A 27,766-nucleotide genomic window follows, 5' to 3' on the forward strand; every position below is an offset into this window, starting at 1 on the left:
CAATTCCTATCAGAAAAAAGAAGATAAACGACACATTAAATAATGACTATGGTCAAACTGATCTTTCTGATCATGCCCTGAATTGATTGGAAAAAGATGAATTAAAAGTCAGATGAGTGACGTTGTTAGTAAAAAGAAGGATGTTATTTGGTATGGTGACTATAATAAAACATGCTATTGATGAGCGAGTTATAACTTCGAGTTTTCCTGGAGCGAAAATTAAGAATATAAAGGAAGCAATTCAAAAACAGAAAATAAAAGTAAACATAATTGTAGTAGGTACTAATGACTTAACTAGTGATAAGTTCAGTATGAGAGGACATGAAAGGTTGTTGGAAGACGTAAGAGTGAGAAATTGAAAATCGTTGATATATTACCTTGATATGATAAATGAATTAAGAAGGGTATGATGGCAAATGATTTGATGCTTAGGATGTGGAATGGATGAGAGTTTTTGATGTGTAGAGTGAGATTGAGGGAAGATTGGATTTGTATATGAGGGATGGACTCCACCTGAATGTGTTTGGTATCAGGAGTATTAAAAAACTAATAACTGGTATGAGACCTAACACAGAGTCAGGGAAACAAAATTATAAAGGGAGGAATCGTCAGAATGTGAGTGTAAGAGCAACAATGTTATATAACTGTGTTAATGATGGAAATGGGCTTTATAATGGAAATGTTGACAAGGAGAGAACAATTTCGACTTTGTGTTCGTCCAGTTCAGACCCATCAAACGTGTGCAAAGATGTCTACATGTATAAGGCAACTAGAGGAGAATAGAGATCTGAAAGTTGTCCAACTGTTTCATGCAGACTGCAGACAAGAGTATACAAAAGAACATGCGGGTAGATTATTATGTTTGTACACGAATGCTAGAAGTATCAGAAACAAGGGGGGGGGATAGAGTTTGTTGCCTTAGTCAATATGCTGGGACTCAGATTGTAGGCATTAGTGACACCTGGCTATCAGAATCAGACATACTAACTGGTATCGAGCGTAAAGGGTACACTATTTTTAGGATATTTATAGAATATTAGCATGGATAAGAGGATGGCTGACTTACAGATATCAAAAAGTGGTATACAGGGGATGTAAGTCTGCAGGATTCAAGGTGATCCTGCCACTCATCCCAGCGGCATCTTCAGGAAGAAAGTTAAAAGAAAGCTCTGCAAGGACTGTCATCAATCCATTTCTTCAAGTTCTCATCATGCTTGTTCTGGCGGTCAAGGAGTTCCAAATCTCAGACATTTTGTGTGTCAGGTCTGCGATCGTGCATCTCACCTCAAAACATCTAGCAGAAACCAATGCTGCAATAAGAACTGAGCAGCATTGGTTCTTATTGCAGCATTGGTTTCTGCTCAGTTCTTATTGCAGCATTGGTTTCTGCTGGATACCAATGCTGCAATAAGAACTGAGCAGAAACCAATGCTGCAATAAGAACTGAGCTTGTCAAAGCATGTTGGACTGCCGAAGAAGAAAAGATCCTCACCGCTCGTGAGATCGAGTTGACAGCTTGAGGAATAAAGAACATCAATGAGGCTTTATTTAGGGTATTCCCATTAAGATCTTTGGATGCCATCAAGTGTCATAGATGTTAAGCCAGTTCCAAAGCCTTAGTTCAAGAATTGGCAGCTCATCCGCCACAGGTAGGAGCAGGTAATATCTGTATCTCCTGTTCCTGCCTCTCCATCTTCCAGCCACCATTCTGCTGTCGAAGAAGAGGCTTTGATTCTCAGACCGACCATCTCTAGTTGATCCTTCTCCTCTGGAATATAACCATCAAATTCTTAAATCTCTCATCCAGACTCACCTTCTGGGAATGGATATCACAGATCAGTTAAATGACTACCTCCATGCTGAATTCTCTGAACACTTGATGCCTCATCAACATCAGCCTACGTCTCATTCCACAATAACTTTGTTAAATAGGAAGCAGAGGAACAGGATGGTGCTCCCCCCCCTCCACCTCTAGCTTTCTGGAGTACAGTCTTTTCTGCTCCACCTCCACACTTCCCTGATGATGACTAACTTACAATATTGAGGTCCATTCCTGCCCTTCAAATATACCAGCCTGTCTCCATCCAGGAGATCCAAGCAGCTCTTCCATCCAATTTGTCTGCTTCCAGACCTGATGGCTTTCCTGTGGCTAGGCTTCAGAAGGTGCCGTTGAAGATTCTTCAAGACTTGTTGGACATTCTCCTTTCCAGTAAAGTAATACCACCATACCTATGCGCTTCTAGAACTATCTTAATTCTGAAGAGTTCTGTTATCATCTCCCCTGTGATACTTAGACTCTATCATAAAATCTTAGTTAAACGACTTCAGCAACATATACAGCATGATTATAGACAGAGAGCTTTTGTCCCTTCGGACGGCTGTGTTGAGAATATATACCTTCTTTCTTCTCTCTGATTCCCGATGCATCCTTAAGCCTCTCTATATAGCGTCACTGGGCCTCCAAAAGGCATTTGATAGTGTCTCCCTTCCTGCTCTCCTTCAAGCGCTGTCTATTGCTGGATGTCCAGAACCCTTTCTTTCCTATGTTATGGAGCTATACTTGGGTAGCTCCATCACTATCACTACGGGATTCCGTGCGACTGATATTCCTGCAGTGCAGGGTGATCCTCTATCTCCCCTTTTCTTTAACTGTCAGAGATGAGTTTCTTCACTCTCTTCCTAGCCATATATATAGGCTACTCTCTAGGTGCTTCTTCCTTTAATGCCATGGCCTTTGTGGATGATCTTATTCTTGTAGCCTCTACTAAGGTAGACTTGCAGGAACTCCTTGACCGGGCAGTTGACTTCATCTCTATTCAAGGCCTTTCTATTATTAATGTAGAGAAGTCCTGCTCTTTGGCTCTTGCCCCCTCTGATTGTGACAAGAAGCTTAAGGTCGAGACTATAGAGTTTTCCCTGCATAGGAGGCCGTTGCATGCTTTGACCATCCTGGAAGAGTGAAGATACCTCAGTGTCATGTTCAACCCAAAGGGAAGGTCCTCTGTCCATTCTATCCTAGAAGCTGGGATCGCTTCTTTGAGAAAAGCTCCTCTCAAGCCTAACAAAGACTGTTTCTCCTTTCCCACTATCTCCTACCTTGCTTTTACCAGAAGTTGGTGCTTGGTAGGACATATATCTCAGTACTGTCCCAAATGGACAGGGCTATCCGTTCAGCTGTGAGATCATGGCTCCGACTGCCACCTGACACCCCTACTGCATATTTCCACGTGATGGTGAAGGATGGCTGGCTCAGAGTTCCATCACTTAGATGGCTGATCCCATACCTGTGGCTGTCCAGAATCGCGAAGTTAGAACTATCTTCTTCCCCTATCTGCAGAGAGGCTTTCTATAGCCCATTAATACAAGAAGACTTTAGGCAGGTTAAAGGCTGGTCCCATTATCAAGGTACCTTAATTGAGTCAGCACCCACAGAACACGAGATTGGCATCTCTGCTGCACTGTTTTGTAGATGGTGCTCCTTTAAAAGAGTCATATCTGGTGCCTCCCCAGAATGATTATGTAAGGGATGGCACCAGACTCCTTCCTGGGTTCAAGTATATCGACCTTATCAGAACGAGGATTAATGCCCTGCCCACTTGTGCCTGCACAGTTTGATGGGGTAGTGATGACTCAAACTGTAGAACTGGCTGCCACTACAGTGAGACATTGTCTCATATAGCCCAGTGTTGCTTCCGCACCTATGGGATCTGTGTGTGGAGGCATGATGCCGTGGTCTCCATTCTGAACAACCGCTTTAAGAACAAAGGTTGGGAGACCGCGGTGGAACCACATTATAGGATCTCCGCAGGTTTGTGTAAGCCGGACTTAGCGATTAAAAGAGATGGATATTTGGGTAGTTGATGCCTAGGTGGTGGGAACAGGGCACCCACTAGCCTATAGCCATATTAATAAGGTAAACTATTATAAGAATAACCAAGATCTAGTTAGTAAGATATGGGAGGAGCATGGGCAACTCTGAGGTTTACCAGTGCCACTATCTCTTTACATGGTGTATGGAGTGCAGATAGCTATAAGGACTTAAAATAGCTTGTGCTTATGCAGAAGGATATAAAAGTTCTTTCCTTGAGTGCCCTACAGGGCATACTGGTGGCATGGCATTGCCACCAGAGAATGACTACAATGATAACTAGAACAGGCATAGGGTAAAACACTTGTAAAGGTTTAGGCCTATACAAGTGTTTTACCCTATCTGGATAAGATGTCTGGACGTGATGTAAAGGGTAGTACTGCGCATAACCAGTACAAAGATTAACAAGGATCAGTGCTTGATCCACTGTTATTCAATCTGTACATTAATGATATTGGGAAGGATTTGACAAGTGACATACAGCTATTTGCTGACGATGCAAAGATAGGTAGGGTAAGCAGGAATTCTGCTGATATATAGTACTTGCAGAATGATTTGAATAGGCTTGAATTACAGGCATGGGAAAATGGATGTCAGTCCAATGTCAGTAAATGTAAAGTCATTCACTTCAGCATGATTAGATATTCAATGTTATTATATTGATGGGATTATGCTAGAAGAAGCTGATGAGGCTAGGATCTTGGAGTGCTAGTAGATAGCAAGTTGAAGTTCAGGAACCATGTAGCAAGGATTGCAAATACAACTCAAAAGATAATTGCAATGCTGAAAAGAATGTTCACATGTAAAAGATAAGAAAGTCAATTTGTCTCTTTACAAGGCCTTGATAAGACCTCACTTGGACTATTCTGCACAGGTCTGGTCTCCTTGTTTCTGATTCTGATATAGCGGAGAGAGAGAGAGTGCAAAGGAGAGTGTTAAGAATGATATCAGGATTGTGGAATATTGGTTATGAAGACAGATTGAGAATTTGTAGACCAGACATTAGCAAACAGGAGAAAGAGGGGTGATATGATTGAGAATTACAAACTTCTGAAAGGGTCATACAGAATTTCAGTTGATGGAAGTTTTCAATTTATAGAGGGGTGCAGAAAGGATTAGAGAGCATCCTTGGAAGCTGAGAATGAATACTGCTAAGAAAGGAATGAAGGCTAGATTTTTCTCTCATAGGGTGGTGCATGATTGAAACCGATTGCCATTGGATGTTGCGAGTACAAGCAATGTGAATGAATTCAAGAATAAGTATGATATTCTACTTTTGAGAGAAACTTGTGACATGAAATTAAGAATTGTTTACATGTTAGCACAAGAAAAGTATATTTAATATACTGCCAGATATTTCAGTTTTAAAATAAACTCGTTAGTACGAGGTGTGTTTGTAGAGGATTTGATAAAATTGTACCAACCCGGTGCAACCATAAAGGATGTAACTGAGTCTATTAGTGAGCAAAAGGAAAGGGTGAAAGAAATGATTGTTGTGGCAGGTACGAATGATTTGAAAGGAGATAAAATGGAAATGATAGAAGACCTGAATGAATTGTTTGAGGTAGCAAAAGAAAAGAGTGAGAGAGTTAGAATGATTAGTCTTTTGCCACGGTATGACAGTGAAATGTTTAAAAGGAGGACCATAATTGCGAATGACTTTATGCATGGGTTATGTATGACGAGTGGTGTGAATTTGTGGATGTGTGAAGTGAGTTCGATGGGCAAAAGGATCTATATAAGATGGATGGCTTGCATTTGAATGGTTACGGTGTAAGGAGACTTGAGAAAGTGTTGCTGAATGTAGTGGATGTGCAAATTCAGGGAAACTAGATTTATTAAGAGGGGAGGGTAGATATACAATCCTTAGGGAGGCAGTTGAATGTATGAATGAATATAATATGCCTGAGCGAATAAGGACAACAAATCAGAGTGGGATAGTTAATATAAGGCATTAAGGTAGGGTTGGGGCTAATGGGGGTCTTAAATTCATGTACACTAATGCTAGGAGTATTAGGAACAAGAAGGAAGAGTTTTTGGCCATGGTTGGCACTTCCAGACCACAGGTTATTGGTATTAGTGAATCATGGCTGACTGTAGATGATATAGCTAGTGGGATTGAATGTGATGGATATAGTGTGTTCAGGAATGACAGGGAGAATAAATGGGGGGGGGGGGGTATTGTTGATGATAGCTGATGAGCTACAGCCAAGGAGAATAGAAGTTGAATTGCAGGATAGAGGAAAAGAGCACATTTGAGGCCATTTGGTGTGAGATTGTGGCTAGCAGAACTAAATATACAATTGGGTGCTGCTATAGACCAGGTGATGGAAAAGATGGTGGTGACAGTATGCACAAGCAAATAGAAGAAATGAGTGGAAGGAGGGTGATTATTATGGGAGATTTCAACTATGGTCGCATTGATTGGAGTGAGGAGAGGACACACGGGAGGAAGGAATTGGATTTTATGCGGTTATTAAGGGATAACTATCTGCGACAGCATGTAATGGAAAATAATAGGGGTCAGAGAGTGCTTGACCTAGTAATTACATCTGAGGATTTGGCTGTAACAAATATGACCACATTGCCACCAGTTGGTGAGAGTGATCATGGGGTCTTGACTTGGTAGGTGGCTAAAGGTGTGGAATTTTCAATTAAGACAGGGTACATGTGGAATTATCTGGCTGGAAAGTATGACAAGCTTAGGAGTTCGATTGGTTCAGTGCCATGGCATGTACAACTGCAAGGACTAGAAGTTGATAGTGCATGGGAGGCAGTTAAGAAGTGTTTGCATGAAGCAATGGCTGACTGTATACCTAGAGTCCTAATAATAAATCAAGTAGGGGTTAAATGGATGAATAACACCATTAAGCTTGAGCTGCAAAAAAAGAAACAACTATGGAGGGAATTTAAGGAGAAAGGTGACCGGCAGGCACATGAACGGTATGAAGTGCAGGCCAGAAGGGTAATGAGTGTGGTAAGAAAAGCAAAAAAGGATTACGAAAGAACATTGGCCATGCAGGCTAAAGAGAATTCTAAACAGTTTTTTAGATATTTAGCAAGTAAAAGGAAAAATGTACATGGAGAATGATTTTAAAGAATGCCGATAGTAGGGAGGTAACTGAATCAGTTGATATAGTTGAGTTACTGAATGAGCACTTTGCAAGTATATATCAACCAGGTGGTGACATTGCAGAAACGAATAAACCAGTAGATTATACGGGAATTGTGGTGAATGAAGTAGAGGTTAGTAGTCTCTTGCCTAATCTCAACGTCAATACATCCGTGGGATTGGATGGTATACCAGCTCGTGTCGTACGAGAAGCAGCTAAAGAATTGTCAGTACCCTTAACAAAATTTTGTTACCTTGTTATTTACATAATAACAAGGTAACAAAAGGCTACAGAAATACATGATTGATCAGAAATTAACCTAATGAATAATATATACATTGGTACTCAACTTCTGCACATATACATCACAAAACATTACATATTTTGTAATATATATGTACAAAAGTTAAGTGAAGCAATACAGTATTTACATATAAACAAAATTACAGTCGAATGTGTTTGTATAAATTAATTCTTTGTAAAAAATTAAAAACATCGTGCAATCTGTCCGAGCTGTCCAATCTGTCCAATCTGTCAGCATCTGCCTGAGTGTATACGGTCTGGCCAGATAGGCAAAAATTTCATTCCTCTCTCGTGCAACGTGCTGGCACTCTACCATCATCATCAAATTCCTGCCATGTACCCTCAAGGGGTGTACAGGATACGATAGTATTACTTGAAAAAAATTACATCAATACTAAACTTATATTTATTGCTCAGAAAGATCTCACCAGTTTTGGTCTTTTTTGTTTCAGTCACCCCTATTATGTCGATCTGGTACTTATCTAATTCCTCAGCTAGCTCCATTTCTTTGCCATTCAGGCTTCTTACGTTGATAGTACCGATCTTTAACTCTGGTGATGTTGAGTTGGGGTTTGTTTTCAGATTTGTTCCAGTAGCTGACTTTTCGCTGTTCGCCCTGGTTCCCTGGCGAAAACAACGGGGGGCCTTGTTTAACCGGGCGACGCCCCAGCCGGCATGAAATTTTGTCATGTTGTACCATCATTTTTTATTTTGGTTTAACCAATAAGAATACAATTTGGTCGGCTAAATCCCAAATTGCCAGCCCATCCTCGTTCGTTCAGTATCAAAGTAGATACCCAACAGGGTGCACCACGAGAAGGTGAGGATTGGACATTAGGTCAGAAGCCCTGGTCGGTTCTCCGCATTCCTTTAAAGGCTATGTGGAGGTTTCCTCTCAGTTATACAGCTTTGACCCTTAAGCACCCCGAGAAATTAGTCGGAACACTAAATTAGCTGTATACAAGACTGTGTTCAAACCAATTTTAACTTATGGATCTGAGAGCTGGGTCAGAAGTAAAACACTTGACCAAAGACTAGAGACCGCAGATATGAGAGTCCTGAGAAAGATTAGAGGCGTGAACAGATGGCATCAATGGCAATATCATATTAAAAATGAGGATATTAGGAAAGAACTTGACATTGTCAGCATCCAGGAATGCATTAGCAGAGCTAATCTCAGATGGTATGGTCACTTAAATAGAATGGGAGAGGAAAGATTAGCAAAACAAGTGTTCTCTGCCAGGTTGGCAGGAAAACGACCCAGAGGAAGACCAAGATATAGGTGGATTGATACGGTACAAAGTGCCTTAGATGATAGAAATATAAGATCTGATAATGTTGGAGTCTTGACAAGTAACAGACTGATTTGGAGGAAAATTGTAGATATGAAGTTAGTAATGATGTAATTTTTTCATGTAGTACTGTCATATCCTGTACACCCCTTGAGGGTACATGGCAGGAATTTGATGATGATGATGACTAATTTCTCTCTTATTCCATATGAATTTATTCAATTGACTTCCTTCCATACCAGCTTTGTTGATTTTGTTGTCTATTTCCATATTTAATTTACCATTTTCACTAAAAATTGTGCCTAAGTAGCTGAAATGTTTTACTTGTTCCACAGGCTCTCCATTCACAACGCAGTTGACATTTTCAGTGATTCTGCCTATTTTCATTGTCTTTGTCTTTTTATTGCTGACCTTCATACCATATCTATTACAACAGTTATTCAATTTAGTCAGAGAATCTTGCAGACTTGTAGCGGATTTATTTAGAAGTATAGCATCATCTGCATAAAGCAAAGGCCAATATCATATACTGGTAGGCACTCTACCAGTATATGATAAATAGTGAAATGCGTATTGCATTTTTCACACAAGGAAGGGTCATTAGCTCTCAGTAAATAAGAATGTGTAAGATGACTGTGACCTATGTGACCTACTGAGAACAACTTCCTCTCTTCTCTTCTTTCGTGGACTAGAATGCCAATGCTTAATTTCAGGTTCAATGTCATATAATTTGTTTTTTAATGCTTCCTGCCATGATGACTGCCATTGAGCAATTAGCTTTGATTGTATAAACTGTCTTAGTCTGTATATGGTACTGTCAAACAGTATGTGGAGAAAGTTTGAGCTAATTTAGCAGCTGCAGTCTCATTTCCCTTAATTCCAATGTGACTGGGAATACAGCACAATTGAACATCAAAATTAAGGATTTTCATTTTGTGAAACAAGTGTAACACCTCATAAAGTACTGGATGTGGATTATACATAGGAAAGGAAATAGCCTGTAAAGAGCTCAATGAGTTTGTATCAATTATACACTTTTGGTAGCAGTTTTCTTTTATATGAACAAGTGCAAGCTGAATGGCATGTAACTCTGCTGTATAATTACTGCAATCAGGTGGGATCTGGTTGGAGATAATGTCAGGAAACACAGCAGCACAGTCAACAGAGGTATTATTTCTTGAACCATCAGTATAGATAGGCAAAAAATCAGAGTATGCTCTCTGTGTGCATTAAACAATTGGAGGTAGGCAGATGATAGAGTATGAGATTTCTGTAGCTGACAGAGTGAGAGGTTGCAGGATGGTGTGCAAACCTCTCATGGAGGGATGCTGTTATGTTTAGTGTAGGCAATGTGGTTAACATTTATACTAAGAGCTTGCAGTCTCTTTAACACGCATACCAAAAGGACGTATGGCAGTTTGAAGTGTGTGATATTGAGCTTCCCATGCAGAGAAAAGAGACTAGTCCATGTAGGATGATCTGGGAGAGAATTTATCTTTAGGGAATAATTAATAGACAACTGTTTCTGTCGAAGTGATAGAGCTAGTTCATTTAACATAAAGACTCTGAGTGGGTGATGTGTGAAAGGCACCAGTAGTTATCCGTATACCCTGATGATGGATGGAATCCAACCATCGCAGGTTACTCAGTGTTGCAGAACCATAGACTTGGGACCATAATCCAGCTTTGAACGTATAAGTGCACGATAAAGATGGAGCGATGAAGCTCGATCAGCACCCCACTCAGTAGAGGATAGAGTGCAAAGAAGGTTCAGCGCTCTCTTGCACTTTTCTCTTAGTTGACGAATGTGTACTAGAAATGTACGTTTACTGTCAAAGATTAGTGCCAAGAACTTGGCTTCTGTAGCTACTGGAATAATAGTGTGTCCCATTCTTAATTCAGGATCTGGGTGAAGACTGCGTTTTCAACAGAAGTGTACACAGAGACTTTTTTTCTGTTGAAAACCGAAACCCATTGCTAAGAGCCCACAGAGAAACATGATCAATTGCTTGCTGACGTTGTCTTTCAGTTACCCTCATGTTACAGGAGTGGCAGTAAATTGTGAGGTCATCAACATATAGAGCATTTTATACAGTGGGAGGAAGCTGTTCGGTGATTGAGTTAATTTTAACAGTGAAAAGTGTCACACTTAAGACAGAGCCTTGGGAAACACCCTGTTCTTGATGATATGATCGAGATAGCATATTTCCCACTCTGACTTGCAAAATTTGCCTGAATACACAAGGGTTCCGTAGACATCGCTCAACTTTTGACCATTCTGTTCATTTAGAAACTTGTATAAAAGATCCATTTCTGAAGCAAGAACACCTTGCTTCAGTTTTTTTTTTTTTTTACATGGAAAAAACTTATGAGACATCCTGGAGATATGGCATATGAAAAGACCGCTATAACCTGGGTCTTAAAGGACACCTTCCTATATTTATTAAAAACTTTAAGACTCAGGTTATAGAGGTCTTTTCATATGCCATATCTCCTATCTTCAGAAATGGATCTTTTATACAAGTTTCTAAACGAACCAAATGGTCTAAAGTTGAGCGATGTCTACGGAACCCTTGTGTATTGGAGAGAAGATTGTTGCTTTCTAAATACCAGAGCAGTCTGGCATTAACCATTTTCTCTAGTATCTTACATAGACAGCTGTTCAGAGCAATGGGTCGATAATTATTTATTCGTGTTGGATCTTTTCCTGGTTTTAGGATAGCAATGACAATTGACTTATGCCAAGAATTTGGAAACTCTTTCTCTCCAAGTATTCTGTTGTATGGTAAGAGAAGGAGATCCATAGAAGATGATGGTAGATGTTTTATCATTTCATAATGGATGTCATCAAGCCCTACTGCACTAAGGTGAGATAGTAGGAGAGCTCTTTTTAGTTCCTCCTTAACAAATGGCTGATTGTATGGCTCAAGTACATTAGTAGAAAAATTTAGCCTTTGTTTCTCTTGCTGTTCTTTCAGAATTAAAAATTCAGGAGGATATGAAGCTGTTGCTGAGATTCTGGCAAAAACGTTCTTCCAGAGTGTCTGCAATGGCTTTGGGATCAGCAATAACACTTCCATTATGGTCTAAGGTAGACAAACAATGTGTTCTATATCTGCTTTTCATTTTCTGGATTTTATCCCATACAATTTTTGGACTGGTCATTTGATTAATTGATGTAGTAAATTGGATCCATGATTGTTTTTGACTCTGATGCCTCACATAGTGTGCTTTGGCTTGAGCACACTTGAAAGTTATTAAATTTGATGTGGTGGGGTATCTACGAAATATGCTCCATGCTCTGTGTTGATCTTTTTTGGTTGCCTGACATTCTGGGTTCCACCAAGGCTTTGGATAGAGTGGAAACAGAGATGATGTTTTTGTGATGGAGGCTGTTGCTGCCTGGACAATGCACTCTGTTATATATTTTACTGCTTCATTGATAGGCACTTGACTGATGATATCAGCATTAAATTTTGCAAGATGAGAGAAAGTGTTCCAGCATTTTCCGTACAGGTATCCATGTGGGTGAACATGGTTCCTGTGAAGACACTGTGCAGAGAACAGGAAAGTGATCACTTCCATATATGTTCTCTTCAATGCCCCACGTGAGCAGTGGAAGAATGGAAGGGGAACAGATTACAAGATCAATTGTAGAATATGAACGGGTAGGCATATGGAAGAAAGTATTGAATTTATTATTCTTTGAAAGGGAGAGGTTATTATTATCAAGATTTCTTTCAATGATTCGACCTCATCTATTAGTGTTGGCACTACCCCATAGAGTATTGCGACCATTAAAGTCACTCATCAAAAGTATGGGTTCAGGCAATTGCAAGATAAGGTTATCAAGATCAATTTCATTTAACTCAGCACTTGGTGGTAAATAAATTGAACATACTGTAATAAGAAATCCCATGGAGAAGCAAATCACTATTGCTTCCAGGAGAAGTATTAAGTTGGACCTGATGGAAAGGAATATGACTGCCTACTAGGATAGCTACTCCTCCATGAGCAGGACCACCTCCAGTTCTATCCTTGCATACAACAGCGAAATTCCTAAAGGTAGGGTCCTCATTGGGTCTGTGGACAGAAACAGAAAGGTTTGTGTTTCTGCAACAAAATCTTGATATCATCTATATTCTGGTGAAATCCACAACAGTTCCATTGTACAAATTTTCCTATTGTTTTGGTTTTATAGACTTGTCTGGTTTTCTGGAGGTGGAGGGCTTACCTTTGTCATATTTATATTTATCAATTGTTTTAGGGAACTATGGATGGTCAGTGTCCATCTCTCCCTCGGTAGAGTATTCAATACGTCTGATGTATTGGGGTCAGTTGGTAAGTTTAGTTTACTTTCACTAGGTATTGAAGTATCCATTTTTTCTGTGGGAGTATCTGGTGGCTTATCTTTAAGTGATATCTTTGCCATAATTTTTTTGACAAGTGAGTTTTCATTGAGTGGGATCATTTTTGGAGTTTCTCTGGAGTAAGGTCATGTGATTCATGCACTCAACAGAGAAGTACTTGTGATCATAAGGTGCAGGTATGGTGAAATTATCAGATGGTGGAACAGACATACAAGTTTGAGTTGCTACTGTCACTTTCTTAATTGTTACCTTCTCAGCATAAGAGGATCTCAGAGCAGGTTCACGTGATAGTAGCTAGCTTTCTTTTTGCATCCTGGTATGTTATGTTTTGCTGTTTTCATTCTTTGTATTTCTTTTTCATCTTTCCATTTCTGACATGCATGAGAGTGTAAATTTTTGTTAATTTTTTTTTTGTTATATATTTATATTTACCTATATCAGATTTTATTAAATCTTCAATCATCCTACTGTCTGCATCATTGTAAATTTACGTTATGTTGATATATACCCTTACCTGTCTACCTTATTTACTCATTTGTTTCTCTTAATTCTCTCTTAAGTCTCATTAATTCCTTACTCATACAAGTCTTATTATTTCTCTATCTGCTGGCCGCTATAAACGTATTGAATGATAATGCACCGCACTGTTAACAAAGACACTGCTTCAGGCTAAAGCCAATCCCTTTGTTATAATTCTGGTATTAACCCTGTTTCTAATTTTGGAAAAATTTATTTGTTAATGCTGCGCCATCCAAAATTATTAGACTAGAGAAGTTTCGTGATCTGGGAGAAAACACTCAGAATGGCACAATATTCAATATCCATACAATTACTATTCCAAATTTCACCAAAAATTTGTGTCTTAATTTTACTGCAGTCGTGGCTATCCCCAAAATTTTTTGTTTGCACAGGTTCTACTTTATGAGTGGTGCATTGAGAACATAGATCAGGCAAGTTATTAGGTTTACAAGAAAGGATTATTCATCAAAAATTACAGTACAATTAATGATGATTACTTAACTAAATTAATTCAATCATGCAGATGTGACCTGGGCATTCTTAATCTTTCTCAACATGAAGCAATATCTAATACTAAACATATTATGAATTCCTTCTAATGACTTGACATTCATAGGTAATCATTTACTAAATCTTGGTCTCAGGAACTATCTGACTATAACAAAACTATATATTCAATCACAACACTTTGCAAGTTCTCATATACAATATTCAATATCCATACAATTACTATTCCAAATTTCACCAAAAATTTGTGTCTTAATTTTACTGCAGTCGTGGCTATCCCCAAAATTTTTTGTTTGCACAGGTTCTACTTTATGAGTGGTGCATTGAGAACATAGATCAGGCAAGTTATTAGGTTTACAAGAAAGGATTATTCATCAAAAATTACAGTACAATTAATGATGATTACTTAACTAAATTAATTCAATCATGCAGATGTGACCTGGGCATTCTTAATCTTTCTCAACATGAAGCAATATCTAATACTAAACATATTATGAATTCCTTCTAATGACTTGACATTCATAGGTAATCATTTACTAAATCTTGGTCTCAGGAACTATCTGACTATAACAAAACTATATATTCAATCACAACACTTTGCAAGTTCTCATACACAGAGCTATAACAATCTATATGTGGATCAGATGCTAAAGTCCTATTACACTTAGAAAGTCCAATAACTTATCAGTTCCTATCTTCGTTACCATCTAACATTCCTGTATATACAAAAGATTTAAAAAGTTCTTACATTACTGGAGCATTAGGATCACTCTGGCTTTCTCTTTCAATCATCTGTTATATTCTTACGGCTCATTGTTTCTTCCTCCGGTTTACTGCTTTCGGAAAAGACTGGCTAGCGAATACATTCACGATTCATTTCCTTCTATGTAGGCGAAGCTGGTCTGCGGGGATCGGTCCATGTGGTTCCGCATATCATCTCGGTCTACGCTGATTATACACTGTGCCGAGGCCTCTGCTCGATCTGGATCTCTGTTTGCCTATGGACATCATCCTTCTCGACCACACTTGAACTTCCTTCTCTGGGAACGACAGGAACAAGATGGAAAAAAGCCCTCGAGTTGGCATTGCCAAGCTCTATATATTCACTACTGTGATATTCTCCCTACTACGTCATTGTTTTTACCCGGCACCTAATTCTTCTGCACTCTGTGCCGTCGCTCCTCCTTGCATGTCCATGGGAAACTCCCATGTGCCTTTTAGACCTTGCGTACATGACTGCCTCCAGACATGTTTTTAATCCGCTTATCTCTTCTGTAACTTTGATCTAAACTTTGGCATACTAACATTTTTCATCTATTTTCAACCTCTGTTGTATTCACAAAGACACTTAATATTATATTACATAAGGAAATTTTTAAATCATGGATTTTATCGTTATTTTACAATCAATTTCACCTTTACCAATATACAAGTATTTCTCCGAGAGTCTGATACTTGTTAAATCTGAATGAAATGTAGTACAATAAATTTCTCCTTCATTCAAGATTTAACAAGAGTAAACTGGATGATCTCCCTGTCAGTTGACACATTTAGCTTTTTTTTGCATAGCGAGATTTGCTATCATGCTCTTTACTACCACATCAAGCACAGGTAGTAGAACCACGACAGGCAGTTTGGGCATGTCCATATCTCTGATGTTTAAAGCATCTCAGTGGGTTAGGGATGTACATTCTAACAGGACAGCTGAGATACCCTGCTTTTACAGATGTTAGAGGCTTAGGTGTATCAAAAGTAAGGATGATGTTCTTGGTTGGAATTAGGCGGCCATTCCTACGTATCAGGATGCGCCTCACGCCTGTCACTCCTTATCTTTAAGTTCTGAACATATCTCCTCATCAGGAACATCAAGGAGATCCTATTCTGATATCACTCCTCTACAGGAGTTAAGGGTTTTATGAGGTGTTACTATAATTTCTATTCCACCCATTGTTGTTGCTCTCAGTAGTTTCTCGGAATGTTGCTGACACAATGTTTCCACAAGGACATCACCAGAATGCAATTTCTTAACAGTTTTGGGAGGTCCTGCCAGTCCTAAACCTTTCTGAATAAAGATGGGTGACATTTTCCCTATTGGTTTTTCATGAATGTAGCATGAATGATTAAAAATGTATGTACATTTATGTTAGCATCATATATCTTTTGTTTCTTACTTCTGTTTCCATATGCTGTATCTACGGTATTATCTGTACTTGGTTGGGACTTTGTTAGGGTCCCTGAAACATTTGAGGATGAAGGATTCATGCACAAGAAGTTTTTGGTTCGCCACCAGAGTTCCCCACCCATCATGGAGCCATGTATGGACGCCCACTACCTGGCAAGCAATGACCGTGCTCAGGAGTGAAACGCCAGGGCTACCCAGGATGCTGTATTGGCATTACAGCAAGCCTAGGATCCTGATCCCAGACCATGGGGTGAGAGACAGGCTGCAACACCGTTGATCCTTGCAGGCAAGCCCACTAGCCGATTGATCCTGGCTGGGCCATCCAGGACTGCCCATCTTGCCGAAGCAGGGGCCAAAGCAGTGCAAGACTGCCAGGATTCCCCTTTCCAGATGCCCACGGGTCACACTGCATGGCAAACACAGTGGCAGGGCGTAGAATTCCAGTGATGGTGGTCTGGAAAAACGATAGTGAAAAAGACTCAGGAGATGTAGAGTTAAGAATATGGGAAAGAAAAGCAAAGAAAGAGAGGCAGAATGAAAAGGGCCAGTACCATCACTGGGAGGTCCCCCTCCACCACAAACAGGTGCCCCACATGGAGAGGTTTCCAGATGTATCATCTATATGAAATCTACTATTCCTGTGGCAAGGCTTATGTAGGTCAGATTAGGAGAGGTTACAAAATTTAGAAAGGTGAATATATACCATAGCAATCATTCACAAATGAAGATAGTTGGGTCCTGCTGCTGATGTCTCTGCAGAAAATTATGAAATGGATTAGCCTTCAGTTTTTCATGCCTTATCTTGAGAAAAAAAATCTCTTGCAGGACAATCTGCACAAAAACCAAGTCATTTTGCATGACATTTATCTGGTCTTGCAGCACCTTTACTATGCTAACATCCACTTACTAGCTATACAAAACAACAAACTTCATATGTGCTGTTGGAACTGTCACATATACATTAATCGATGGTTTATTTGACCATTCGTCTTGAAGAATAGATTACATATAATTGCTCTCAGCTTTGTATCATTACATTTGAAAATAACTGTTTCTAGTGAATCTTGGTACGCTTGTTTACTTATTGCATTATATATTCATCGTAATGATACTGAAAGAAAAATGACAGCCAAGCATATTGGTATGAGAGTATTTCCAGTATTTTGTATGGTTTGTCCTTGTAATAAATTATTTGAAATTAATAATACAGTATATCTCAATTTAATGGATGAAATTTTCTTTTGGGCATTGCTTGCCTGGCAACTAAGATATAAAAGTCTAGTATTATTACTAAACAGTTTAGGGAAATAACAACGTAGACTAGGATATACATTAAAATAACTTTTTAATACAAATCCAATATTTCGGCAACGTCACGTTGCCATTTTCAACAGGAACTCTTGTACAAGACACAGGCTTGCACAAGAGTTCCTGTTGAAAATGGCAACGTTTACTGTTTGCTGTGCCATGCATGCAGGCACAGCAAACAGTAAATGAGGACTAAGCAGGAAGCTATTCTTTCTCCTAAAGTCCTACTGGTGCCCCCTAGCGGGCAATTTTGGTATTCTTGGGCGATTGGGCTGAGGTCTTCTGATGTAGGTTTCCCAAATTTGAGGCAGTCTCATGCAGCCAAATTTGTTGAGGTTTGGATTGTTTCTTAGGGCTGAGGCTGATTCCATGAAATGCCTTTCGTACTTGTATTTACTACAGTGAATGATCGTGGCTTTCTTCCACCGTATTCTATGGCAGGTATCCAGAGCATGGTCTGCAAGACCAGAGTGGCTGTATTGGTGGAACCGGATGTAGTCCTTGTGTTCTGTAATTCTGATATTGGCTGTCCTGCTGTTTGGCCAAAGTAGGACAGCTTACAGCTGCAAGGGACCTGGTATACACCAGGTAGGTCTAGTGGGGAAGGGTTGATATTTTGTGGAGCAGATAAGGGATGCCAATTTCTTATATGGTCTGTAACAAGAAGTTAAGCCGTGTTTTTTTAAGATTTTTTAAATTTTTTCCGAGGTGCCTCTGATATAGGGTATGGTGATGGATTTAGAGTAATCCTTGTTCAGGGGGGGGGGGGTTGTGGTTTATTGGTTGCAATATTTTTTGGATTGTCTTGGGAGGGTAGCCATTGGTTGAGAAAGTGTTGAGAATGTGGTTTAGTTCTGTGGTTAGGGCATTGTCATTTGAACATATAAGTTTAGCCCTGTTGTGTAGTGTCTTAATGACACCATATTGCTGTGAGGAAGGGTGGTGGGATTGTTGGCGAATGTATGGGTGGGTTTTCTATAGACTGAGAAAACCAAGGTTCCATCAAGCTGGCGGGTGACTAGTGTGTCTAAGAAAGAAAGGCAGTTGTTTTTTTCTTCTTCTTCCAGGGTGAATTTGATTCTGGGGGTGTTGGTTGTTTAAGTGTGTGTTAGGAAGGAGAGGAGTGCATCGGAGCCATGTGGCCAAATAGCGAATAAATCATCTACATATTGAAGCCAAATGGTTGGTTTTTGTGGGGCAGAGTTTAAGGCTTTCTCTTCAAAAGTCTCAATATAAAAGTTGGCCAAGGGTGGGGAGAGTGGAGAACCCATGGCTGTCCCCTCTATTTGTTTGTAGAATTTTCCTTGCCAAACAAAATAGCCTAAGTTCATTGTGAACTGAAATAGGGCTGTGATATCGGGAGGAAATTTAGCTTGGATTAGCTCTAAGGATTCTTTGAATAAGGAGGAGACGTCAGTGTGTTTGAGTGTAAGGTTTTCTATGCTGGCTTTGAAGTGGGCTGAGTTTTTTATGTATGAAGGTGTGTTGCCAGTATAGTGTGTGAGAGCTTTGGCTAAATGTTTAACTAGTTTGTATGTGGGGGAATCAATGCCATCCACTATGGGAAGTAATGGCACATTTTCCTTATGTATTTTTGGGAGTCCATAAATACAGGGGGTATGGAGTTAAATGGTTTTAATTTGTTAGTGACTTTCACAGGCCAAGAAGTGACCTTCTTAAGGAGTCTGTGGAGTTTTCTAATTTGTGAGTTGGTGGGATTGTACTCGATAGGGAGGTAAGTAGCCCGATCTAACAATAGAGCTTTCAGCTTGCCTGTATAATCCTTTTGGTTAAGCAATACTGTGGCGTTCCCTTTATCCGCTTTGGTGACTATTATTTTCTTGTTTTTCTTTAATTCCAGTAGAGATTTAATTTCTTTAATGGGCATGTTGGCTTTAGGTGGTTTTGCTTTGGTCAGAACAAAAGCCACATCCAGTCTGATATCGTTGGTGACATGGTTAGGAGACGGTATCGTATCTCGTGTTCAACTTGTATCATAATATCCTCTGCAGGTATTCTTCTGGGTGCAATGGCGAAGTTGTGGCCACTTGAGAGGGCGTCGAGTGCTTCAGGTTTCACAGTACACGACGAAAGGTTGACTACCTTTCGGTAGGACGTTGTGGTTTCGAGATCGCATTCTTCTTTATTAAATTTTCAAATTTTTTGATGTGTCGATCTCGTACTTTTTTAAATTCTTTCTCCGCTGCAGTGCACGAGATGTCGTGCAAAATAGACCACATTTCATGGCTTAAGGTGCTTGAAAGGTCATCTTCGAGTGCCTGGATAGTTAAGTTAGCATCACTCAGGAAACGGCGAGTAGTAGCGATTTGTTCCCTGAGCAACGCTTGGCTGGCACGATAATAAATGCGAAGAACCTTTTGTGAAGAGAACTGGTGCTTCAATTTAACACAGTTAGGAATTACCTGGTTATCCCGGCAGCGTTTTAGGAATGCGAGACGATTAAGTTGTCTTGATAGCTTCAACTTCATTTTACCATAATGGCGGGCTTTACGTGCGGTAGAATATGGAGGCTTTCTCTTCAAAAGTCTCCATATAAAAGTTGGCCAAGGGTGGGGAGAGTGGAGAACCCATGGCTTTCCCCTCTATTTGTTTGTAGAAATTTTCCTTGCCAAACAAAATAGCCTGAGTTCATTGTGAACTGAAATAGGGCTGTGATATTGGCCAAACAGGCAGGACAACCAATATCAGAATTACACAAGGACTACATCCGGTTCCACCAATACAGCCACTCTGGTCTTGCAGACCATGCTCTGGATTCCCGCCATAGAATACGGTGGAAGAAAGCCACGATTATTCACTGTAGTAATACAAGTACGAAAGGCTTTTCATGGAATCAGCCTCAGCCCTAAGAAACAATCCAAACCTCAACAAATTTGGCTGCATGAGACTGCCTCAAATTTGGGAAACCCACATCAGAAGACCTCAGCCCACTCGCCCAAGAATACCAACATTGCCTGCTAGGAGGCACCAGTAGGACTTTAGGAGAAAGAATAGCTTCCTGCTTCGTCCTCATTTACTGTTTGCTGTGCCTGCATGCACATGTCTTGCTCACAAGTTCCTGTTGAAAATGGCAACGTGACGTTGCCGAAATATTGGATTTGTATTAAAAAGTTATTTTAATGTATATCCTAGTCTACATTGTTATTTCCCTAAACTATTTAGTAATAATGCATAACCAACGTCTAAGCCTTTCCACTAGAAAAGTCTAGTATGTAATTAAATATGGCATAATATCTGTAAGTTGTTTAGTTACTTGAGTTGTAACAATAATTTTTAATGTACAATGCAAGAAATACTGTAAGAACTCATAAACCAGAAGTGAGCAGCACAGCATGTATCAGTTGGTACCACTTCTGTAATTTCCCATGACATGTGTAGCTGCATGTGTGTATGCATGTATATATGCTGAATATATGGCAATCCTAACAGGTCTATACTGGATTTGCATACATATGTAGATACTGTGTTTAGTTTGTTGCATTATTTTAATAAAATTAATCCATGATGGATAGAAAAAGGAAAAGAACATAAGCTATTAAAAACAAAAATTAGAATCAATTGATAAAATCTGGAATACCCAACACTTGCATTTGTAAATACAGTAGATTCCACTTATTGCGATCAAAATCAGTCAGTCCCAAAACAAATTTATTTAAACCATTTAAAATGAAATAAAAATAATCTGCCTATTATAATCAAAGGTCGGTTATTATTCGAGGATTTATAATGACACAGGTCATTCAAAATCCTCGAATGTTTAGCTTTTTCTCAGATTTAAGAACTTTAATAATTAATCAGGAAAAAATTTGACAAAGAACATTTGTCGAAATCTGACTTGTGTTAAGATTTTTTTAATCTTATTTTTCCAAAAATCTTAAATCTTCCATGCAAATGCAGGTGGGTATAAGTACAGTCGAATTGTGATTTTTCCAGTTTATTTTCGTGCTCTCTTTCAGTACTTGTTAAAACAGTCCTTAGCATTATGGCAGAAGCAAGTAAAAAACATAAAGATTTATCATTTCAAAAAAAAGCGAAGAATTTTGTAGTGCTACGAAAGTAACCCAAAACGAGTCGGCATAGTTTGGCTATATGTTTAAAAAATTCACAACCACTTATGTGTACGATCTTAAAAAACATATCAAACATTAAAACTTCAGCTCTTACTAATGAGTGCATAGATGGGAAGAGAGCTCGATCTGGTGAGGATATTCAAGTTGAATCGGCATTGAAAATTTGTTTTAGTAATGTTTGTGAAAGGAATGCTTTGATTAATGGGCCTTTGATGCATCAAAAAGCAGAACTTGCAAAAACAATGGGCAAAGAAAATTTCACCACAACTGATGGATGGTTTAACAGGTGGAAAAAGTGAGAGAATATTGTGTACAAGTATATTTGTGGTGAAGAAAAAAAGTGCCGTTTTTTTTATCAGCTGATGCATGGATTAAAACTGAGTGGCTAAAAATTATTGCTGAATATTCTCTTGAGGATATTTACAGTGCAGATGAAACAGGACTATTTTCTTGCAATGCCTGAACTTACTTATTTGTTTAAAAATGAAAGTACTAAAGGATTTAAATCTTCAAAAGGGCAAGTGACAGTTCTTTGTTGTGTTGATATGAAAGGTGAGAAACAGGAACTCCTAGTGATTGGAAAAAGTAAAAATTGTTGGCGTTTTAAAGGTGTCAAAAGTTTGCCTGTTGACTACTGTTCTAGTGCAAATTTTCAACAATTGGTTAGTTGTGGGATCTTAAATTAAAGTGGGAAAAAGTTTCTTGTTAGTAGACATCTGCACTGCACACAAATGATTTATTGTTAAAGAACATCAAAGTAATCTTCTTGCCTTCGAACACTACATTGTTAATTCAACCATGTGACCAGGATATCATATGAGCTTTTAAAGCATATTATCACAGGAAAGATTGTGCGAGAATTATAGCTGAACTTGATTGTGTAAAAGACCAATCTGATGCAAAGTGCAATCTTAAAAAAAAATTTCCCTTCTTGATGCATTGCATTTGGTAGCAATGTCATGGAAACAAGTCTCAGAGAAGACTATTGAAAACTGCTTCCAAAAAGGTGGATTTTTTAAAACAACTCTGAAACTCCTTCTTCCAAAGAATTTGAATATCTTACAAATGAAATTTTTGATAAAAACCCTAGAAGTATGTCAAAAGAAGAATTTGAAAATTGGCTGGATATTGATAATGTTGGAGTGGTGGCTGCAATGACAGTGTTAGAAATACACCCTCTGTCCAAAAAGAAACCGAACTTTTCGAAAATAGAATAAACTAGTGGCTCCACCTGTTGTATCTTTTTGTTGTCGAAAGTGGCAACCTTCATCAAATATTTGACATTTGTTTCATTAGAAGCCGAGTTATGGTGCCAAGAGTGACTGTGTTTTGACGAACGGGCGGTCATGACATTCATGCCATAAACGATGAATTCTCACTATCAATCGCTTCAAATCTTCGAGATAAAACTCTCCATTGACCATTTGGCCAGGCGGAACGAATTCTTTGTGGATAATGCCCTTGAAATCGTAGAAACAATCAGTGTTGTCTTTACTTTTGACTTCTTCAAGTGACTTTTTTTTCGGATGTCCCTCTTCTGGTTGTCTCCACTCAGCACTCTGGCGCTTTGTTTTGGGCTCATACTCAAAACACCATGTTTCGTCACCAGTAACGATCGTTTCAAGTAAGTTTGAGTCCTTATAAGATGTTTTAATGAGGTCCTTGCAGTGTTCAATTCAATACATTTTTTGGTCGTCGGTCAATTTGTGGGGAACAAATCGCAAATTTAGTTTACAAAGGCACAAACTCTTGGTCAAAATGTTGTGCACAGTTGATTTTGGAATCCCCAATTCATCTTCAATCTCATGGACGATTTTGGGTTTTCTTTGATGAAATCATGCCCTTTTGATGTTAACTTCGCTTAGTCCAGTGTTTGGACAGCCTGGCTTTTTGTCATCCTCAAGCATCTCACGACCAATTTGAAATCGCTTAAACACTCGTAAACTTGAGTACGGGATAAGCATTCATCACCGTATGCTTTTTTGAAACATTTGAAGCATTTCGGTAAAACTTTTATCAAGTTTAACACAAAAGTCAATTGCAGCTCTCTGTTTGAAACTCATTTTCCGACCGTTTGTCAAAACACACTGTCACTCTTGGCACTATAACTTGGCTTCTAATGAAACAAATGTCATTAACAGTTGACACAACACTAATGAAGGTTGCCGCTTTTGACAACAAAAAGATACAACAGGTGGCGCCACTAGTTTCTTTTTGGACAGAGGGTGTCATGTCAAGCTACTTCTGATGGGAACTTTAAACTATTAGAATAAAGTGAACCTACTACAAGTATAGAAGAACAAATTTTAAAAGCTCCTCCAATCAATGTCCAGATGCAAGAAGCTCTATGAATACTTTTTTGTGGCATGCCACAAATTTCAAAAGGCATAACTATGAGCAATTTAATTACGAATTACTATATTAAAACACAAGACAGACAACACTAGATATGTTTTTAAAATAAATTTTATGTTGTTGCTTATTAAAAAGTTTATAAAAATAAATTGAAATAAATAATGCAATTTTTTATATCCTTTGCTTAATGTTGCCAGCCAGTTATTGTTATTGAAGGGCAACTGTCCCAAAGTGATCACAGTAAATGACGTCTACTATAATAGGATATGAAGAAGCAGAATACATCTAATATTCACAGAGCTGAAGATCAGTTAAAAGTGATGATTAACTTATAATGATTATGTATCGTGTAATGAAGTAGTTATTATACAAATAATAATGAATACAGTATGTGTGCATTATATAGAGCAAAATTTGTTATTTAATGGACCTCTGGTTTTTTCATATAGTGATATATTTTATTCTGATTTAGTGGACTTTTCAGTTTCATGGACATCTCTCATCCTCCAGTTAGTCCTTTAAATCAAAGATATCTATGTTTAATCCTCTCATCTGTTTCAGTATCCATCTCATTTATTCTGCTTATCTATTTTAATCTTATAACATAAATAATACATTCTTTTGTATATTTCAAATGTTAATAATCTGTACTTCTTGTTTAATAATTTTTTTTTTTCTTTTTAGAAAAATCTTCATGGTTAGCAGCTGTTACCTGGGGTATGCTGTCAAGCCATTGGTTTTATGCCACAGGTCATCAACCTGTGTTTTCTGCCATTCATTGGCAAGCTGCCTTTATAGTCACACAAGGACACTTTTCTAGCTATTTGCTCCCAGGAATCTTGATAGTATTGAACACTTTTTCATCCCATTTGTTTTTTGGCATTAGTTTGCCTCTTCTACATATATGCAGCCAAGGTCTTCATTCTCATCACTCACGTGATAGTTTCTTGCAGCTTGTATTAAGGTACATAACATTCCATGGAATCAAAGTGAGTAAAAGGAATTCCTTTATGCTATCTTTTTTTTTTATTATTATTATTATTTCTTTAAATATATATATTCATTATACTTGAAATCATAAGCTATTGTATAATCAGGCAGGTTCTAGGCAACATTGAAGCAAGTGCATGCTAGGGGCAACATGCCATCAATATACAAAAGCAGTAATTTTTAAACATGACTATATTTGTGTAGATATATTATGGTAAAAATCAAAACTTCTATATGTTTCACCTTAAATAACCAGCAGCTTTGTCATGAGTATAACCATATTAGAAAACATGAAAAATATCGGAATGCTTCACATTTCCACCAATTGTTTTTGAAACATATAATATTAATAAAAATGCAGGTCAGTCATATGATACATGTATCATCATTTGATACATGAAATGCGATCCATTCATTATTGGGCAAGGTCTTTAAATGGCTACTGGCATTATTGAGATCTGTTTTAAGTTAAAAAGACATACGAGAGAAGAGACTTAAAAATGTCATTTTTTAGATCTTGTTATGTCATTAACCATTTAAAGACCAGTGCATCACTTTATGTATCAAATGTAACTGATCTGCATTTTTATTACTATTATGTTTCAGAAACAATTGTTGTGAGAAGTATTCAGATTTTTTTGTACATTCTCTAAGTTTATCTTCTGATAAGCTGTTAATTATTTAGAGTGAAACATGCAGAGATTTTGTTTCTTGTCATAATAAATCTACAAGTAAAATGCTGCAAATATTATTATTCTTATTTAACACCTCCAGGGAGTCTGTAGACTGATCTCGATCTATGATTTGATATGTTGACCTGTCTTGGTCCAATCCAATATGACCTGCCTCCAGCAATAGCCAATAATATTAGGTTAGACGTGGCCAATATCCTAATCCATTCTAAGCCTCCCAAACATAATATCCCACATAAAGAAATAATGGCTCTAAAAGAGCTACACAATAATAACCACATTACAATAACCAAATCAGACAAAGGAAACGCAACTGTAGTAATGGATACAACAGAATATGAAAGCAAAATGCACACACTTCTCCAAGACCGGTCAACATATCCAATCATAAATCCAGATCTCACCAATTCACAAAAGAATAAGGTGTGCAAGTAATTGAACAAAGCCACTTCCTGGACAAAAGAAAGTCAACAAACTCAAACCCTTTCACGTTAAAACACCCAGAATATATGGGGCTCCAAAAATCCACAAACAAGGTACACCTTTATGCCCTATTGTAGATAGTATAAACTTTTTTTTTTTTTTTTTTTTTTAACTTAGATGGCGCCATATTAGGACTTTAGTCTTGTGTTGCATGCTGCAATTACTTATACTAGCCCCACTGTTACACTGAATTGTGGTTCTCTCGCATTTGTAACAAACTTTGTTTGTGTGCTCTGAAGATGCTGGATATAATACCAGTGAAATATTAGCTTTTAAGTTAATAAATAGTTATTTTCTTATCAATCTGTGTTCACATCAATACCGTTTAAATAATCCAATTCAACTTGTAAAGGCTGGCTGAAGCTGACTGGCTAGAGCTACTTTCACTGTATGGCCTGTGTTTAAGCAACAAAGTGAGACGATGTGAAATGGTTATGCACACACATGAAATCACAGTGCTGCTGCGAGGACCTGGAAGCTCCTACAACCGAGCAAGCATTGGCCTGCGATACACAACGCAAAGCTCAATTATTGCTGTGCAAGCTTAAAAAGTATTCTTTCTATATAAATAAAAGCCTAAATGGAATACATATAATGCATGCATTTATTAACAAATAAATATTACTTCTTTCTCAATTAATGAGCTTGTTTAATGAGCATGCAGAATTCGCCCCTGAAAATAAGTGAGGGTGCCTAAGTTGGTGTCCCCAACTACCTCCGTTGAACTTTCTGAATTGTTACTATTTGAGATCTTTGCTGGCTTTCTTGTATTTATATAAATTATATTTCAATTGTGTTTAAAAGCATTCTACCATAAATTTTAATGTGGTGGGAAATATTATGATTCCTCTGTAATTTTCTAGGTGGTTTAGATTACCTTTTTTGGGTATTGGTATTATTAGGTCTTCTCTCCATTGTGATGATGGAGAAATAATGAATAGAGCTAGAACTGTATTGCAAATATTTAGTACTTGTCTAAAGCTCCTTTCCTCCATGTTTTAATAGCCTTTGCAGTTATGTAATCCAGGTGTTTTCTCATTCTTTTGAGTTTTTAGGGCAACTTCAATTTCTTACATATAATGGGAAGTCCCTTTTGGATTATTATTTCTGACACAGCATCTGTAATGAAGTTCACTGATGAATTATTTAGTGGTTTTTCGAAGTAGTTCTTCCCCACTGAGAGTTCTTCATTTTTGCCTTTTGAGTATTTTGCCATTTTTACCTTCCTTTCTTTGGTACATAAGGAATTTGCTACCAAATGCATTTCTCTTGTTTATGCATATTCTGATATAGTGTTTATAGGTTTTATCAGAACTTTCCAGCCACCCCTCCTCATATGTGGATGCATAAGGCTGGTGATTATGACAAACTTAGGAGACACCTTGGAGCTATAGCATGGAATGAGGAGTCGAGCAGTAAAGAAATGAATGCTGCTTGGGAACTGATAAAATATATATATATATAAAACAGCATCAATGTGTAAATCTATTCCGAAGGTCAAAAGGCTGAATAAATTATGTGTAGAATGGGTGAACGAAGGGATTAAGCATTAAATCTGGAAGAAGGCACTTTGGAGGCAGCACAAGATGAATAATGGTAATAATCAGTTGCATGAAGAGTATAAAGAGCAGACAAGGAGAATGACTCAGTAAGGACAACAAAAGTGCAAAGATGGGTTTTTGAGAATGGCAAG

At 38.2% G+C, this 27,766-nt stretch overlaps 1 protein-coding gene across 1 annotated transcript in view; it reads left to right on the forward strand.

Annotated features, from left to right (window-relative positions):
- Positions 1 to 27,766, forward strand: part of PIG-O (phosphatidylinositol glycan anchor biosynthesis class O) — a 151,359-nt gene that overhangs the window by 101,249 nt on the left and 22,344 nt on the right. Inside the window, exon 6 of the mRNA XM_090415991.1 lies at positions 24,593 to 24,897. Within this exon, the coding sequence (XP_090272117.1) occupies positions 24,593 to 24,897 (305 nt within the window). The remainder of the gene's footprint in view (positions 1 to 24,592; positions 24,898 to 27,766) is intronic.

Source organism: Typopeltis vanoorti, chromosome 3 (genome assembly GCF_054136105.1).
Source record: "Typopeltis vanoorti isolate ZY-2024b chromosome 3, IOZ_Tvanoo_1.0, whole genome shotgun sequence".
Taxonomy (NCBI): Eukaryota; Metazoa; Arthropoda; class Arachnida; order Uropygi; family Thelyphonidae; genus Typopeltis; species Typopeltis vanoorti.